The sequence below is a fragment of the Mustela erminea genome, chromosome 21 (assembly GCF_009829155.1).
Source record: "Mustela erminea isolate mMusErm1 chromosome 21, mMusErm1.Pri, whole genome shotgun sequence".
In the NCBI taxonomy this organism is placed as follows: Eukaryota; Metazoa; Chordata; class Mammalia; order Carnivora; family Mustelidae; genus Mustela; species Mustela erminea.
The window spans coordinates 40,085,056-40,104,462 of record NC_045634.1 but is presented as its reverse complement, the minus strand read 5'-3'; the positions used below and the strand labels follow the sequence as shown (position 1 = coordinate 40,104,462).

Below are 19,407 nucleotides of genomic sequence, written 5' to 3'. Positions count from 1 at the left end.
GGAGCAGCCAATTACATAAAAAACTGTTAATGAAGATAAAGAGTCATATTGATGATATGGATACATTAATAGTAGAGGATTTTAACACTCCACTCTCAGTAATAGGTCATCCAAGCAGGAAATCAATAAAGAAACAAGAGCATTCAATGGACAAATGGATAAGGAAGATGTGGTCCATATACACTATGGAGAATTATGCCTCCATCAGAAAGGATGAATACCCAACTTTTGTAGCAACATGGATGGGACTGGAAGAGATTATGCTGAGTGAAATAAGTCAAGCAGAGAGAGTCAACAATCATATGGTTTCACTTATTTGTGGCGTATAACAAATATCATGGAGGACAAGAGGTGTTAGAGAAGAGAAGGGAGTTGGGGTAAATTGGAAGGGGAGGTGAATCATGAGAGACTATGGACTCTGAAAAACAATCTGAGGGGTTTGAAGTGGCGGGAGGGGTGGGAGGTTGGGGTACTAGATGGTGGGTATTATAGAGGGCATGGATTGCATGGAGCACTGGGTATGGTGAAAAAATAATGAATACTGTTTTTCTGAAAATAAATTAATTAATTTAATAAAAAACGAGCATTGAATGACACATTGGACCACATGGACCTCATAGATATATACAGAACATTCCACCCTAAAACAACAGAATACTCATTCTTCTCAAGTGCACATGGAACTTTCTCCAGAATAGACAAAGTACTGGGTTACAAATCAGGACTCAACTGATACCATAAGATTGAGATTATCCCCTGCATATTCTCAGACCACAATGCTTTGAAACTGGAGCTCAACCACAAGTTTGGAAGGAATTCAAACCTAGAAGCTAAAGATCGCCTTGCTTAAGAATATTTGGATCAGGGGCACCTGGGTGATTCAATGGGTTAAGCCTCTGCCTTCAGCTCAGGTCATGGTCTCAGGGTCCTGGGATCGAGCCCCGCATTGGGCTCTCTGCTCAGCGGGGAGCCTGTTTCCCTTCCTCTCTCTCTCTGCCTGCCTCTCTGCCTACTTGTAATTTCTGTCTGTCAGATAAATAAAATCTTAAAAAAAAAATTTGGATCAACCAGGAATTAAAAGAAGAACTTAAACAATTCATGGAAAACAAAGAGAATGAAGACATATCAGTCCCAAACCTATGGGATATGGCAAAGGCGGTTGAAAGGGGGAAATACATAGCCATCCAAGCCTCCCTCAAAAAAAATTGAAAAATCCAGAATACACCAGCTGTCTTTACACCTAAAAGAACTGGAGAATCAACAACAAATTTAGTCAACCCCAGGGACAAGAAGGGAAATAATGAGGATTAGAGCAAAGATCAATGAAGTAGGAACTAGAGATACAGTGAAAGGCATCAATGAAACTAGAAGCTGGTTTTTTGAAAGAATCAATAGGTCAGTAAACCATTGACCAAATTAATCTAAAAGAAAAAAAGAGAGGATCCAATTAATAAAATTATGAATGAAAAGGGAGAGATCACGTATAACACCAAGGAAATAGAAAAATCTTCAGAAATTATTACCAACATATATATGCCAAAAAGTTAAGCTACCTAGACAAAATGGATGCATTCCTGGAGACCTATAAACTTCCAAAACTGAATCAGGAAGATATTGACAACCTGAATAGACCAATATCTAGTAACAAGATTGAAGCAGTTATCAAAAGCCTCTGGAAAAACAAGAGCCCAGGACCTGAGAGATTCCCGGGTGAATTCTACCAAACATACTTCTGAAGGTGTTTTAAAAAATTGAAGCAGAAGGAAAACTTCCAGACTCTTTTTCTGAAGCCAGCATTACCCTGATCCCCAAACCAGGCAAAGACCCCACTAAAAAGGAGAATTTCAGAAAAATATTCCTGATGAATATGGATGCCAAGGTTCTCTACAAGATCCTAGCTAATAGGATCCAACAGTACGCTAAAAAGAATATCCACCATGACCAGGTGGGATTTATCCCTGGGTTGCAAGGGTGGTTCAACATTCACAAATCAATCAATGTCATAAAACAAATCAATAAGAGAAGAGAGAAGAACCACATGGTCCTCTCAATTGATGCAGAAAATGCATTTGACAAAATCCAGCATCTGTTCCTCATTCAAATGCTTCAAAGTATAGGGATAGAGGGAACATTCCTCAACTTCATGAAATCTATCTGTGAAAAACCCACAAGGAATATCATCCTCATTGGTAAAAAGCCGACAGCCTTCCCGTTGAGATCAGGAACACAACAAGGATGCCCACTCTCACCACTCTTGTTCAACATAGTATTAGAAGTCCTAACAACAGCAATCAGACAACAAAGGGAAATAAAAGGTATTCAAATTCGCAATGAAGAAGTCAAACTCTCCTCTTCCACAGATGACATATTACTTTATATGGAAAGCCCAAACGCTCCACCCCTAAACTACTAGAACTCACACAGCAATTCAGAAATGTGGCAAGTTACAACGTCAATGTACAGAAATCAGTGGCTTTCTTATACACTAACAATGAAAATACAATGAAAGGGAAATTAGAGAATCAATTTCATTTACTATAACACCAAGAACCATAAGATACCTGGGGATAAACCTAATCAAAGAAGTAAAAGGTCTGTACTCAAGGAACTACAGAACACTTAAATGGGCAAATGGGTAAAGAAGATGTGGTCCATATATACTGTGGAGTATTATGCCTCCATCAGAAAGGGTGAATTCCCACCTTTTGTATCAACATGGAGGGGACTGGAAGAGATTTTTTGAGTGAAATAAGTCAAGCAGAGAGAGTCAATTATCATATGGTTTCACTTACTTGTGGAGCATGAGGAATAACACGGAAGACATGGGGAGATGGAGAGGAGAAGGGAGTTGGGGGAAATCAGAGGCAGAGATGAACCATGAGAGACTGTGGGCTCTGAGGAAGTAACTTAGGGTTTTGGAGGGAGGTGTGGGAGGTTGGGTGAGTGTGGTGGTAGGTATTATGGAGAGCACATATTGCACGACCACTGGGTGTGATGTGTAAACAATGAATTCTGGAACACTGAAAATAAATAAAATATGCCAAGAAATACATACAATAGGGACATTCACTGGGCAAACAAATCTCTCCTCTAGTCCTTATTCTGTCTCCCCATTCCCTTTGCCTCCCAGGATACACTCCACACTCACTTGTGTATGTGGAGTATTTACTCGGGTGTCATATGTATACTCATTTGAGGATATATGTGGTAGAAGAAGAGATAATGTAACATTCGTGTTATTTTACAAATATCCTCCTTTCGCTTTTTTCCCCTTTAAATATATATATATATAAATTAAAATATATATTATATAATATATATATATATATACCTATATGGGACCGTTTTAATTTTGTAACTAGAGCCCTGCTTTCTTGTTTTCAATAAATGCACGATATTACATTGTAAAGATGTATTTAACCACTTAGGAACTGGTGGCCATCTATGATGGTGATGCAAACAATGTTGCAGTGAGGGTCTTTTTCTGCCATCTCTCTCTACAGACACATGCAGGAGAATATGTCAGGTGGATGTCTAAAAACGGAATTTCTATGCCCATAGGCACGTTCATTTTTACACATGGTCTATAATTCTAAGATTTATAAACTAATTTATAGTTATATTTATTTATAAAATGGTTGTTGTTTGTAAAATAATTCTAAGGTTTATAAGGGGTAGGAGAAGAATAAATGAAACAAGATGGGATTGGGAGGGAGACAAACCATAAGTGACTTTTAATCTCACAAAACAAACTGAGGGTTGCTGGGGGGAGGGGGTTTGGGAGAAGGGGGTGGGATTATGGACATTGGGGAGGGTATGTGCTTTGGTGAGTGCTGTGAAGTGTGTAAACCTGGTGATTCACAGACCTGTACCCCTGGGGATAGAGTATTATGCCTCCATCAGAAAGGATGAATACCCAACTTTTGTAGCAACATGGACGGAACTGGAAGAGATTATGCTGAGTGAAATAAGTCAAGCAGAGAGAGTCAATTATCATATGGTTTCACTTATTTGTGGAGCATAACAAATAGCATGGAGGACATGGGGACTTAGAGTGGAGAAGGGAGTTGGGGGAAATTGGAAGGGGAGGTGAACCATGAGAGACTATGGACTCTGAAAAACAATCTGAGTGTTTTGAAGGGACGGGGGGTGGGAGGTTGGGGTACCAGGTGGTGGGTATTATAGAGGGCACGGATTGCATGGAGCACGGGGTGTGGTGCAAAAATAATGAATACTGTTCTTTTTCTTTCATTTTGTCTATAGTATTTGTCTCTGCAGAAATTTTACTTTTATGTATCATATACATCAGTCTTTTTCAGGCCACTGAGTTTTAGTGATCTTTTGCATGATTGTAGATTGTTTGCATAAAATCTTCTTCCTGCACTTACATTTTTCATAGTCTTGGAATGAATTTGAAGGTAGGAGTGTGTGTGTGTGTGTGTTTTCAAAGACTTTAAGCCCATTGGCACAACCACATTCCTAGGTTCTCTTGATGATACGAACTTTCACCCTCATGGTAAAGTAAATCTCCACACACAGTTGGGTTCATTTCTGAAGCCCATTATAAAAATACTCTCAAAATCTCAGAAAGTTTGTTTCACATGATAATGTGAGATCAAGTTAACTCGGGAGTTCTCATAACAGACTTCTTGTGATAAAGAAGCACAGAGTTTGACAGATGTGGTGTATTTGGACAATCCTAGCAGTCTCACATCCAATGTGCATTCTATGGTCCAAAGGCATAGAAAGAAGGGAAAAGAAGGAAGGAGAGAGGGTGCGAAATGGTGTAAAGAAAGGAGATACAAAGAAAAGCATATGTCAAACGCTAATTTTGATGGCTCAACTAAGGAGTTTGGGTTGGTAATGCTCAATAACTTGGAAGATCAAAAACGAGATGAAATTTGGAAGCATTTATTTTATTTCCTGTCCACCCAGCTTGGGTGGAGATCTTGGGCAAGATCTTTGATTTTTTTTGAGTCTGGGGATTGCCTTCAGCTAAATATGCAGCTGAATAATTAGAATATATTTCCCTAACTTGTGCTGTGACTATGACTACCAAATGAATTAATATATACCTTATATTTATGAAATATCCCATATGATAAATATAAGTAAAGAGAATGAAGAGGGAGGGAAGTATGAAAATATCATATTTTAGAAAGATTCCTTTTATACCTGTATAAAGCTGTCCCATTTTTCTCAGAATAGTAAGCATATATGAAGAATAATTTTACCTACTTCATAACCAATATTATAAAAATCATTTTGACAACTGCTAAAACCAAGTTTTAATGGAATTAATTTGATTCCCTCTGAGGTAACTCTGAACTCACCCAAAGTTTGTATTTTGTTAAAAACACTGTCCTGATTCCTTCTTAGGTTGTCTCATCTTCTGGTCCCTCTGGTTCTTCTCTCCTGGACATGTTGGCAGTGGCAGGCATTAATTATGGTGAATCTCAGAGGCTTACATAGAAGTCATGGCATGGAGACTCATGGGAGAGTGTCCTGCAGGACCACAGTTCTGGGGATGCTATTAACTGGGAGTTAGCATCATGATGTTGACTCTTCAGAAGGTGAGGTGAGTTGGATTGAGACTTCACAAAACATGGCAGAAATCTGAACAACAGGCCAGGATTGGGTATCACGTTTGATTCTGAGGTCAGTCTTTCATAACCACCCATGTCTCTGTTCCAAGCAAACAAACAAGAGAGCTTACAACCTAGTGTCAGCTAAACACAGAAGGGGTTTGGGGAGGAAGGAGAGCCAAAATCATAGGTTACCGTGCTTTGTTGCTCCATATAGTGGGATAAAGGAAACATCAGGGGTAGAAATGTAGAGAAAAAAATAACTGTTGCTTGCACAGCTACTTACATGTTGATGTTGATTTCACATCTACTCACATTTTTGCTTGAGAGAAGAACAATGGAATTATGGAAAGTGTACTGATGTAGAATTCAAAATCATGTATCATTCAAATCTTTGCTGCTGAAGTTACCAGATCTATATTCTTGGGCAACTCCTATAACCTCTTGATGGCTGATTTTCGCCTGGCCCATCATTTAAAAATTTACTTACTCAGCGGATTATTGTGAGTACAAAACAAACACACACACATATACAAATATACATAAATTATATATATATATTTTTATAGAGTGTTAGATATAAACATTCTAGTATTTGCAGACCTTAGTAGAAGTTATTTTGTTATCAGGAAAGCAATGGAAAAATGCAGTTGTTACTATTAATGTTACTTACCTTTGTAACCTTGTATTTTCATTTGAATATTTTTTTATTTCTTTCTTCAGCATAACATAATTCATTGTTTATGCACCACACCCAGTGCTCCATGCAGTACGTGCCCTCCTTAATAACTACCACCAGGCTCACTCCTCCCTCCACACCCCTCTGCTCCAAAACCCTCAGTTTGTTCTTCAGAGTCCACAGTCTCTCATGGTTCATCTCCCACTCTGATTTCCCCCAATTCACTTTTCCTTTCCTTCTCATAATGTTATTCCTTATGCTCTGCAAGTAAGTGAATATTTTAAGATATGCCTTTTTACCACTCCTCTACACTGAAACTGCTATATACATTACAAAGTTTGTGAGTAATAAGATACTGATTTTGTGTAGAAGTTGATTTTGTGTAGCTCTGAGAGGGCTACCATTCAAACCAATCAAAGACAGCTTAAGTCTGTGACAATTTAGAACAAGGGAATCTAATATACAGCACTGCCTTAAGCCAAAGAGAAGATTCTTAGACAATCACATTAAGAAGAAATACCTAAAGTGAATCAGAGGTGAAATAAATACCTAAACATGGGGGGGGGGACTTGAAATGAGTAAATTAAGACACATGTAAACTCTACATAGGCTTCTTGGTCTTTTTTTTTTTTAAAGATTTTATTTATTTATTTGACAGGCAGAGATCACAAGTAGGCAGAGCAGCAGGCAGAGAGAGGCAGGGAAGCAGGCTCCCTGCTGAGCAGAGAGCCCGATGCGGGACTCGATCCCAGGACCCTGAGATCATGACCTGAGCCGAAGGCAGCGGCTTAACCCACTGAGCCACCCAGGCGCCCGGCTTCTTGGTCTTGAAGCAAAAAAGTAGATGGTGTATCAGTGACACCTACTGAGGTCATGAGTGAAAGGAAATCATAACATCAAGATACTAACAAAACCTAACATATCAGAACAACAACAGGAAGAGTCTCAGGACTGCAGGTTTCAAAGACTTAGTTAAAATGGGGCAAATACCTGTCAGCTAACCTTACTTCTACAAGTCACACCCTTACCCTTGGAGAGTATATACTCAATCCAGTCAGGAAAGTAGACCAGAAATTACAACAGAAATGACACATGATAGATAGATGATAGATAGATAGATAGATAGATAGATGATAGATAGATAGATATGTATCAAACGAGTATTGCAAGTAGTGTTCTGGAGGATTAGTAAAGAAGAGGGAAGAGGGTGAGAAATATTTAGGGACCCTTTTCATTTGAAATGATCCCAACAGGATGGAGAGCAGCAGGAGTTCCCCACAAAGGGAGAAGTGTAGATGGTCTGGATTGTGGGACTGTCCACATGGTTGCAGCCATTATTGTATGACTCTTGAATCTAAGGTGCATTATAATATAATCTGTTCCTTATGGAGATTAGCTGAAGAGTTTTGATCTGACACGTGTATGGTAAGATCTGAATTAAGAAAGACTCTTCTCCAGGGGTGCCTGGGTGGCTCAGTGCATTAAAGCCTCTGCCTTCGGCTCAGGTCATGATCCCAGAATTCTGGGATCGAGTCCCGCATGGGGCTCTCTGCTCTGCGGACAGCCTGCTTCCTCCTCTCTCTCTCTCTGCCTACCTCTCTGCCTTCTTGTGATCTCTGTCTGTCAAATAAATAATAAAATCTTTAAGAAAAAAAAAAACTCTTCTCCAATATGCTAGGTTGCTATGAAGATGAGAGCAATTGTAAGCAGGAAGACTGGTTTGGAAGCCAGAGACTATGGAACATTGAACTGTAGTCTACTTGTCTGTTGTATTGTGTCTGAATAGATACAGATTTAAAGATTGATCTGACAGAGAGTGAGAAAGAATGAGCCTAGCTTGACAACCTGACACACAGGCAATTGCAATTTAAAGATAACCACTGGGCTCTGGGCACTGAAACAACTGTGGCTCCATCCATAAAACAAAGATGCTGTGTGAGAAGGATGGGTAATGAGCTCAGTTTTGGATTTAGTGATTCTGAGATCGGGCTTGAGGCAAACACATCTTCCTGCCACCTGTCACTCATGCCCCCACTGTCTGATTCCACAATTCAGTGAAACCAGCACAAGACACCAACCTGGTGCCCAGGTGCACTAATCCTACCTGTTGGATCGCAAGAAAAGTAAAAGTAAACAGAGGTTCCTGGGTCATTGTCTTAAACAATCATCCATTTACTGCAAGTACCACATACACTGTGTACACATGCACAGAAAAAAAGAAAAATCCTGTACTTTAGGGAATTCATAACTAGGGAAATAAATAATAACTATTAATAGCTATTGAAATGTTAACATATGAAAAGAACTGAGTTACATACGCAATTTACATTATATCACTCAGTCCTGTGGGGAAAACTTTGCTCATTTTAACCAACTGAGCCACCCAGATGTCCAAACTTTGCTCATTTCAAAGAGGAGGATACAAAAGCACAAAACAGATGATGTGACATTTCCAAAGTCACACAGTTGGCAAATGGAATGGCCAGGTTTGAAGGAAGGAAAACTGCCTTTTATAAAATAACTAGAAAGAAATATTAAATGAATTTGCCATGATATTGGAGCAAAACTGAAAGGAATTTAGGATTTTTAGAAAACAGAAAAATTAGTGATTGGATTTTTTTTAATTTAATTCTGGCATAGTTAACATGCAGTGTGATATTAATTTCAGGTGTATAATACTATAGTGATCCATCATTCCCGTACATCATCCAGCGCTCATCATAACAAGTGTCCTCCTTCATCCCCAGCACCTCTTTCTCCCACTCCCACCCTCCTCCCCTCTGGTGACCCTCAGGGTGTTCTCTGTAGTTAAGAGTCTGTTTCTTGGTTTTCCTTCCTCTCTCTGCTTTTACCCCTAAGTTCATCTTTCTTTCTTAAATTCCACATTGGAGTGAAATCATATGGTATTTGTCTTTCCGGACTGACTTACTTTGCTTAGCATAACACCCGCTAGCTCCATCCATGTCCACCAAATTGTTCTATTAAAGAAATTGTGTGGTCTGTTTGGAGGAGTGGTGGAGGGTCCTCCGGCCACAGGCATACGTAACAGTGAGTAAGAGGGAGAATAAATGGGGAGCTTTAAATTTAAATGATTGGAAATTCATATTCAGACCCGAATTTCAGGGAGCCAACTATCTGAATCTCTTTCTGGTGATCTCTCTCAGAGGTAAAAATTACATCAAATTCATTCTTCCATTTCTTTTCTTTTCTTTAATTTCTTTTCATTGTTCTAGAATTCATTGTTTATGCACCACATCCAGTGCTCCATGCAATATGTGTCTTCCACAATACACAACATGAGGATCTCCCAACCACCCACCATCTCCTCTGCAAATCCTTCAAATTGTTCTCAGAGTCCACAATCTCTCATGGTTCATGCCTGGAGCACAGGTTGTGGTGCATAAACAATGAATTCTTGAACACTGAAAAGAAATTTTAAAAATAAATAAAAATTTTAAAAATGTTTTTAATTTATTTTCAGCATAACAGTATTCATTATTTTTGCACCACACCCAGTGCTCCATGCAATCCGTGCCCTCTATAACACCCACCACCTGGTACTCCGACCTCCCACCCCCCGCCTGTTCAAAACCCCCAGACCGTTTTTCAGAATCCATAGTCTCTCAGGTTCACCTCCCCTCCCAATTTCCCCCAACTCTCCTCTCCTCTCCATCTCCCCATGTCCTCCATGCTATCTGATATGCTCCACAAATAAGTGAAACCATATGATAATTGACTCTCTCTGCTTGACTTATTTCATTCAGAATAATCTCTTCCAGTCCTGTCCATGTTGCTACAAAAGTTGGGTATTCTTCCTTTCTGATGGAGGCATAATATTCCATAGTGTATATGGACCACATCTTCCTTATCCATTCGTCCGTTGAAGGGCATCTTGGTTCTTTCCTCAGTTTGGTGACCGTGACCATTGCTGCTATAAACTTGGGGTAGGATGGCCCTTCTTTTCACTACATCTGTATCTCTGGGGTAAATACCCAGGAGTGCAATTGCAGGGTCATAGGGAAGTTCTATTTTTAATTTCTTGAGGAATCTTCACACTGTTCTCCAAAGAGGTTGCACCAACTTGCATTCCCACCAACAGTGGAAGAGGGTTCCCCTTTCTCCACATCCCCTCCAACACATATTGTTTCCTGTCTTGCTAATTTTGGCCATTCTAACTGGTGTAAGGTGATATCTCAATGTAGATTTCATTTGAATCTCCCTGATGCCTAGTGATGATGAACATTTTTTCATGTGTCTCAAAGCCATTTGTATGTCTTCATTGGAGAAGTGTCTGTCCATATCTTCTGCCCATTTTTTGATATGATTGTCTGTTTTGTGTGGGTTGAGTTTGAGTTCTTTATAGATCCTGGATATCTATACTGTACTGTCTGTACTGTCATTTGCAAATATATTCTCCCATTCCGTGTGTTGCCTCTTTGTTTTCTTGACTGTTTCCTTTGCTGTGTGGAAGCTTTTGATCTTAATGAAGTCCCAAAAGTTTATTTTCACTTTTGTTTCCTTTGCCTTTGGAGATATATCTTGAAAGAAGTAGCTGTGGCTGATATTGAAGAGATTACTGCCTATGTTCTCTTCTAGGATTCTGAAGGATTTCTGCCTCACGTTGAGGTCTTTAATCCACTTTGAGTCTATCATTGTGTACGGTGTAAGAAAATGGTCGAGTTTCATTCTTCTACATACAGCTGTCCAAAACAAGAGCATTGATGACACATCCAGATATTTTTAAAGCAACATTTTCACACAAACAAGGTTTTGTGGGTTGTTTCGTGTGTATGCTGTTTTTGTTTCTTATCTCTATCTTAAAATTTTCTGAATAGGATCAGCATTTTGCTGGGAAGGGATGAGCAGGGTCTGAAACTGCATCCTTTCAACCCATAGAATGTGTACAGTGCTTCCGTTCCCGTGAAGATTCTGACCTGGTCAGTCTGAGGAAGACAGAGATCCACCTGCCCCTTCCAGCTGATCTTTGTTTGACTTGTATCTGAGAAGCTCTGCTTTAGTCCATAATCTGTTGTTGCCATTAAATATTGGTGTCATGTACAGTTGATGGGAGTTCTACTGAACCTTTTTAGAAGATCGAGAATTCTAAAAGGAGTGAGTAGCCAACTGAAAGGCACCCATAAAAGAAGCCAATTTTCCTATTTTGCTGGTGCTCTCTTTATTCTTCTCTTAGTAATCTTTCAAAGTTACACCGGCTATGTTGACTCCCCATTTTACCATACTCAAGGTATGGGTGCAGATTATAGCTGAAATGAGAATTTCATCTCACCAGCTCTTGTCTCTACTTCTCTGTGGCTTCCTTTTACCACTGACACCCATCTGCAGCAGTGGGTATTTAGATGTTCCAGCTAGAATTTCACCTGTTAGCGACAACATGTGGATCAACAATCAGAGCTCACAAGATGATTTTATCTTATTGGGATTCCTGGACCGTCCCTGGCTGGAGACACCACTCTTTGTAATCTTTCTGATGGCCTACATCTTTGCCCTATTTGGAAATATCTCCATTATCCTTGTTTCCTGCCTGGACCCCCAGCTTGACAGTCCCATGTACTTTTTTGTCTCAAATCTCTCCCTACTGGACCTCTGCTACACTACCTGCACTGTGCCACAGATGTTAGTCAACCTTAGGGGAAAAGACAAGACCATTAGCTATGGTGGCTGTGTTGCCCAGCTGTACATTTTCTTGGCCTTGGGTTCTACTGAATGTATACTGCTAGCCATCATGGCCTTTGACCGTTATGCTGCTGTTTGCAAGCCCCTTCACTACCCAATCATCATGAGTCAGAGACGCTGCATCCACATGGCCACTGGGACCTGGATCAGTGGCTTTGCCAACTCCCTTGTGCAGTCCACTCTCACTGTGGTGGTCCCACGGTGTGGACATAGGGTGATAGACCATTTCTTCTGTGAAGTTCCTGCCCTTTTGAAATTAGCATGTGCTGATACTCATGTGAATGAGGCTGAGCTCAATGTGCTGGCAGCATTGCTACTTCTGGTGCCCCTCACCCTCATCCTAGGCACCTATATGCTCATTGCACGGGCAGTAATGAGGATTCATTCTGCTGAAAGTCGCTGGAAGTCCTTCAACACCTGTGCTTCACACCTGCTGGTTGTGTCCCTCTTCTACTTCACAGCCATCAGTATGTATGTCCAGCCTCCCTCTAGCTACTCTCATGACAGGGGGAAGATCATGGCTCTCTTCTATGGGATCATCACGCCCACACTCAATCCATTTATCTATACACTGAGGAACAAGGATGTGAAGGCTGCCCTGAGAAGGGCACTGACCAAGGAGTTTTGGGTCAGGATGAGATGATCTCTGGAAAGGAGACCCACGAGGCACAGGTAGATGTGTTTTCCTCCCTGAGAGGATCCTGGGCATGGAAGTGATGAGCAAATGGTATATCAAGTGCCGCAGAGTTCACAAAAAGAGCAGGACTGGAAAGAAGCAATAAGTCTGGGTAATATTACAGTTGTTATCAACTTATGAGAATACCTGGCTTACAATATGAATCCTATCATGTCTTGTCACCTTGATTGCCCTAACTACTAGTTAACCCTAATGGCTAGCTAATTTAGTGTCGGGGGAAATTGGTGTAATAAATATATTACAAATATATATTTAGAAAAATATATTTAGAGAAAAATATATTTAGAAAGTTTAGAAAATATATTTGTGTAAATTATTTCCACATGAATCCCATATAAATTATAAATAATCATATATTTTTTTAAATGTCACTGCTATCCTGAGTCAACTTTAATCAACATATATTGACCACATTTGGTCATCCTCCAACATTCAGTGTCCAACTGTATCTCATCCACAAGGGCTTTGGCCTCAAAGGTAAGTGAACTCAAGAGGCATATAGGTCAAAAGCATATAAAATAGAAATGTTCAAAGGGAAAATCCATGAAAAACTTTAGAGTCAGTGATTTTAAGTATACATTATTTTGACCATAAACCCAAGTCAGTCTTTGTTATGATAAACAATGATATCGTGCTCAATAAAACAGAACTTCTCCTGGGTCAAGACAGAAAACAACAGACAGTGAAGATGGTAGGAATACGTAAGGTGGAAAATATTCTAACCCAAAAAACTTTACTAGTGATTGATGACTATGATAAAGTAGCTTCCTTCACCACGTGAATGAGTAAGTTCGTCCTATTTCAATATGGGAGTTATGAAAATATCATGTTGAAATTAAAAGCCTTAGTTGATCTATTAGTTTCTTTTTTTTTAAGAAAAGTTTTTATAACTCCTAGCTGTAAAATTCCTCACAAATACATTTTAGTCAAAACAAAATGAGTTGAGCAAAAACTCAACACTATTGTCTGAAATGAAAATTCAATCTTGTATTTCATTACTGGGTATATGTACCTTCTCAATAGAGTAATGTACGAGCTGTCTGACTTTTAGGGACAACCATTCATTATTTTTTACTACAGTTTCTTTGCCACCAAACAGGGATACTAATGCCTTAATTCAAAGGTTTGTGAAATTTTTTTCCCACAGAGCACTGAGTTTAATATCTAATATTGTAGCTTTATGCCCTATAAAGCAAATCTAGACAACAAAATTAAATTCTAAATTCATAAAGCTCTACAGCATGTTTGATTTCATGACTTAAATTATCATGGACTTAGTACTCATTCTGAGTCATCGGCACAATTTCTAAGTCATTCTCTCCATTCTAATAGATATCCTCAAGTTTCCTTATAAAATTATCCTTTCCAAAGTCTGTCCATAAATACATTTAGTCATTTTTACTTCTTTCAGTTTTCTGGAATTATTTCAAACTAAAGGATCAGAGTTCCTTAAAAATTTGTGTTCCAAGGTTCTAATAATCATGAACAATTTTCTGAAAATCTCTTAGTGTGTTTTATCAGGATCCTTAATAAGGGGGAATAAATACACCAATGGTGTGAATTTCAGGTTCTGGATTACATTTTATATGGGAACATGAATTATCTATCTGTTTCAACATTCCATCAGAGATTCTAAAAATTTGGAATAGCAAATATTAAAGATAAAATAACTCAAAACATGCATAAAATTTCTAGTATCGTAATATGTGTTAAGAAATAATGTTTATAGTATTATAGTCATTCTAGTTAAGCAGTGTACCTCTGAGGGATTTTTGTTGTACCTCTCAGGGTGTATTTGAGGTCACTAGATAAAAACAGCACATCTCCTTGGGTTTGTTAGTTTTACTTAAGAGTCTAGATAGACATGAACAGACACTTCTACAATGAAGACATACAAATGGCTAACAGACACATGAAAAAATGTTCATCATCACTAGCCCTCGGGGAGATTCAAATCAAAACCACATTGAGATATCACCTTACACCAGTTAGAATGGCCAAAATTAGCAAGACAGGAAACAACGTGTGTTGGAGAGGATGTGGAGAAAGGGGAACCCTCTTACACTGTTGGTGGGAATGCAAGTTGGTGCAGCCAATTTGGAGAACAGTGTGGAGATTCCTTAAGAACTTAAAAAATAGAACTTCCCTATGACCCTGCAACTGCACTACTGGGTATTTACCTCAAAGATACAGATGTAGTGAAAATAAGGGCCATCTGTACCCCAATGTTCATAGCAACAATGGCCACGGTCACCAAACTATGGAAAGAACCAAGATGCCCTTCATCGGGCAAAAGGATAAGGAAGATGTGGTCCATATACACTATGGAATATTATGCCTCCATCAGAAAGGATGAATACCCAACTTTTGTAGCAACATGGACGGGACTGGAAGAGATTCTGCTGAGTGAAATAAGTCAAGCAGAGAGAGTCAAGAATCATATGGTTTCACTTATTTGTGGAGCATAACAAATAGCATGGAGGACAAGGGGAGATGGACAGGAGAAGGGAGTTGAGGGAAATTGGAAGGGAAGGGAAACCATGAGAGACTATGGACTCTGAAAAACAATCTGAGGGTTTTGAAGGAGCAGGGGGTGGTAAGTTGGGTGAGCCTAGTGGTGGGTAATGTGGAGGGCACATATTGCATGGAGCACTGGGTGTGATGCAAAAACAATGAATACTGTTACGCTGAAAATAAATAAAATAAAAATTAAAAAAAAGAAAAGAATAGAGATCCAGGAAAAGATTTAACTAAAAGGATCTTTATCATAACGTTATTTTTTAATAGCCAAGATTATCCAGGACTGAAATAAAACATTGCAAATCCACACATGAGAAGAGTCTTTAGAAACAGTGTTGTGGAACACTGTGGTGACATGATCACGATGTATTGCTATGTGGGCAAACAGGATTACAAAACAGTATGCATGATATGAGCTCATTTTCTTCAACACATGCAAATGAAAATGTCTATGAAACACACATAAAAATACCAGTTAATTTATGTGACTAGTGGGATTATGGTATTTCTTTGTTTTGTTTACCTATATTTTCTAGATTACAAGGAATACATAACTGTTTTTATAATAAAAAAATTAATATATTAAAAATGTTAAATAATACAAGGGAAAAACAAGTCTAGATAGACTTAAAAATAACTGAACATTATAACTACTTTGAATTGAAATGATCATGGATATATTATTTTGTGGAAGTTGTACACATTTTTTTTAACTTTATTTTATTTTTTCAGTATTCCAAGATTCATTGTTTATGCACCACACCGAGTGCTCCATGCAATACATTCCCTCCTTAATACCTACCACAGGCTCACCCAACCCTCCACCCTCCTCCCCTCCAAAACCCTCAGTTTGTTTTTCAGAGTCCACAGTCTCAGAAATATGGTTTCTCAAAGAAATTTAATGCTGATATGGGAGGTTGTTCCAGATATGTTACCCAAACCCTAGGGATATATTTTGATTCACTTTCAAGATTATAGATATAATAGAGCAAAACACTCAGACTTAAGAAAAAAAAAAAGAATTGAATATTTAATACAAAAACAATCTGAGAGGTTTGAAGTGGCGGCGGGGTGAGAGGTTGGGGTACCAGGTGGTGGGTATTATAGAGGGCACGGATTGCATGGAGCACTGGGTGTGGTGAAAAAAATAATGAATACTGTTTTTCAGAAAATAAATCAATTTAATAAAAAAAATTTATAAATACAACTAATGCTTCTGCATGAATTCTGCCTGCTATTTTAAAACTTTATATATTTAAATACATTTTTTTATTTCTTATAATTTCTTGTTTCTTTCTTTCTTTTTTAATTTATTTATTTTCAGCATAACAGTATTCATTATTTTTTCATCACATCCAGTGCTCCATGCAATCCGTGCCCTCTATAATACCCACCACATGGTACCCCAACCTCCCACCCCCTCGCCACTTCAAACCCCTCAGATTGTTTTTCAGAGTCCATAATCTCTCATGGTTAACATTTTTAAATGATTTATAGTTCATGCACGATCAAGCAGGCAAATCAATATAATACAAAGTTTAAAATGGGACTAATGGAGATCAATTTTTAATACTCCTGAAAGTATTACTGAAACATTAGTAAATTAGTCAAATATTACTTTAGTAAATTTTATGAATATCAGTAAGTCATTAAATAGAGAAATGTTTTGTGATATAGATGGAACAATAGGAAAGCCTTTTCAATAGGTATATCACAAAACAAAGTTGTACCTACTAGTTTCTGACTATTAACCACTTTCTATAGACTGAATGTTGGTGTTCTCCAAAATTTCACAGGAGGAACTCACTTTCCATGGGATACTAACTACCCATGAAGCTCTTGAGAGGTGACTTGGTGGTGGGAGCAGTCCCCATGAATAGAGCTGGAGCCCTATTAAGTGGCCCCAGAGAGCCCCAAGGCCCCTTCTGCCCTGTGAGAGCACAGTGAAACATGGCTGTCTATGTACCAGGAAGCCCTCGCCAAACAAGGATCTCTTGGCTCCTTGATACCAGACTTACCAGACTCCAGAACTCTGAAAAAAAAAAGTTTCTGTTATTTATAATCCATAGTCTATGGTATTTTGTTACAGCAGCACAAACAGAATAAGACACCCATTGCTTTAAAAAGTTAATAGATTATTTAAAAAAATATTTAAGCAACATTATAAAATGGTGCTGGGAAAACCGGACAGCTATATGTAGAAGAATGAAACTCAACCATTCTCTTACACTGTACACAATGATAAACTCAAAATGGATAAAAGAACTCAATGTGAGACAGGAATCCTTCAGAATCCTAGAGGAGAACAGAGGCAGTAATCTCTTCGATATCAGCCACAGCAACTTCTTTCAATATATGTCTCCAAAAACAAAGGAAACAAAAGCAAAAATAAACTTTTGAACCTTCATCAAGATCAAAAGCTTCTGCACAGCCAAGGAAACAGTCAAGAAAACAAAGAGGCAACCCACGGAATGGGAGAAGATATTTGCAAATGACAGTACAGACAAAAGGTTAATATCCAATATCCATAAAGAACTCCTCAAAGTCAACACACACAAAACAGATAATCATATCAAAAAATGGGCAGAAGATATGAACAGACACTTTCCCAATGAAAACATACAAATGGCTATCAGACACATGAAAAAATGTTCATCATCACTAGCCCTCAGGGAGATGCAAATTAAAACCACATTTAGATATCACCTTACACCAGTTAGAATGGCCAGAATTAGCAAGACAGGAAACAACATGTGCTGGAGGGGATGTGAAGAAAGGGGAACCCTCTTCCACTATTGGTGAGAATGCAAGTTGGTGCAGCCACTTTGGAGAACAGTGTGGAGATTCCTCAAGAAATTAAAAAATAGAGCTTACCTATGACCTTGCAATTGCACTCCTGGGTATTTACCCTAAAGATACAGATGAAGTGAAAAGAAGGGCAATCTGTACCCCAATGTTTATAGCAGCAATGGCCACGGTCGCCAAACTGTGGAAAGAACCAAGATGCCCTTCAACGGATGAATGGATAAGGAAGATGTGGTCCATATACACTATGGAATATTATGCCTCCATCAGAAAAGATGAATACCCAACTTTTGTAGCAACATGGACGGGACTGGAAGAGATTCTGCTGAGTGAAATAAGTCAAGCAGAGAGAGTCAAGTATCATATGGTTTCACTTATGTGTGGAGCATAACAAATAGCATGGAGGACAAGGGGAGTTAGAGAGGAGAAGGGAGTTGGGGTAAATTGGAAGGGGAGGTGAACCATGAGACACTATGGACTCTGAAAAACAATCTGAGGGGTTTGAAGGGGCGGGGGGATGGGAGGTTGGGGGAACCAGGTGGTGGGTATTGGAGAGGGCACGGATTGCATGGAGCACTGGGTGTGGTGCAAAAACAAGGAATACTGTTATGCTGAAAATTTAAAAAAATTAATAAATAATTAAAAAGAAATATTATAAAATAAGGAAAGTGGCATTTTAATTTGCTGTTCCTTTGGTGAGGGTCCACTTGTGCTGAAAATGTTTATTCCTTGATTCTTAAGTATTACGTAATAGTTATTGATGTCAAGTGTGTATGTAAGTCACTGAACTGGAAAAGAAAATTGGAAGTAAGACATTGGCATGTTCTCAAAGACTACAAGTTCAGAAGAAAACAGATATGAATAAATAAAGATGGACACAGAGCTGAGAGTCCAGAAAGACTCAAAGTGTTTGCTGTAAAAAGGGGCAGAGAAGAGAATGTTAAAGAGAAAATCTCTGGACCCCTGAAGAGGGCCCTCCCTGGGTGTACCCCTGAGCCATGGTTAGCACAAGCCTTCTGGAAACTCTCCAGGCTTAGAAGAAGAGTCCTGATGGAGTGGAAGACATGGTGCCTGAGCTTACACTAGGGTTGAGAATATGGGGTCAGCCCTCCAAACCCCAATGGTAGGCAATAATTAGCCTGAGACTATATACTGCTCTGGTCCCACCTAGCAAATCCTCAAACGAGAGCCAGAGTATCACAGTGTTTCTAAGTAACTGAATACCTAGCATCCAGGGGAAAAAATCAAGAATACTTATAGGAACACAAATATATCTGATCTCTTTTTTTAAATTTTTTTAAATTTTATTCTATTTTTTCAGTCTTCCAAGATTCATTGTTTATCCATATATTGACTTTCTAATCGTATTATGACCACATGATTCAGGGAAATAAAATGGGAGTGTAATTAATGATACAATTTTTTAA

General features: G+C 38.8%; 1 protein-coding gene across 1 annotated transcript; it reads left to right on the top strand.

Annotated features, from left to right (window-relative positions):
• Positions 1-11,656: 11,656 nt before the first annotated feature.
• LOC116581640 (olfactory receptor 2B6-like) lies at positions 11,657-12,601 on the top strand. Its single transcript, XM_032328808.1, has one exon. It carries the CDS (start codon positions 11,657-11,659, stop codon positions 12,599-12,601), a length of 945 nt encoding a protein of 314 aa, XP_032184699.1.
• Positions 12,602-19,407: the final 6,806 nt, after the last annotated feature.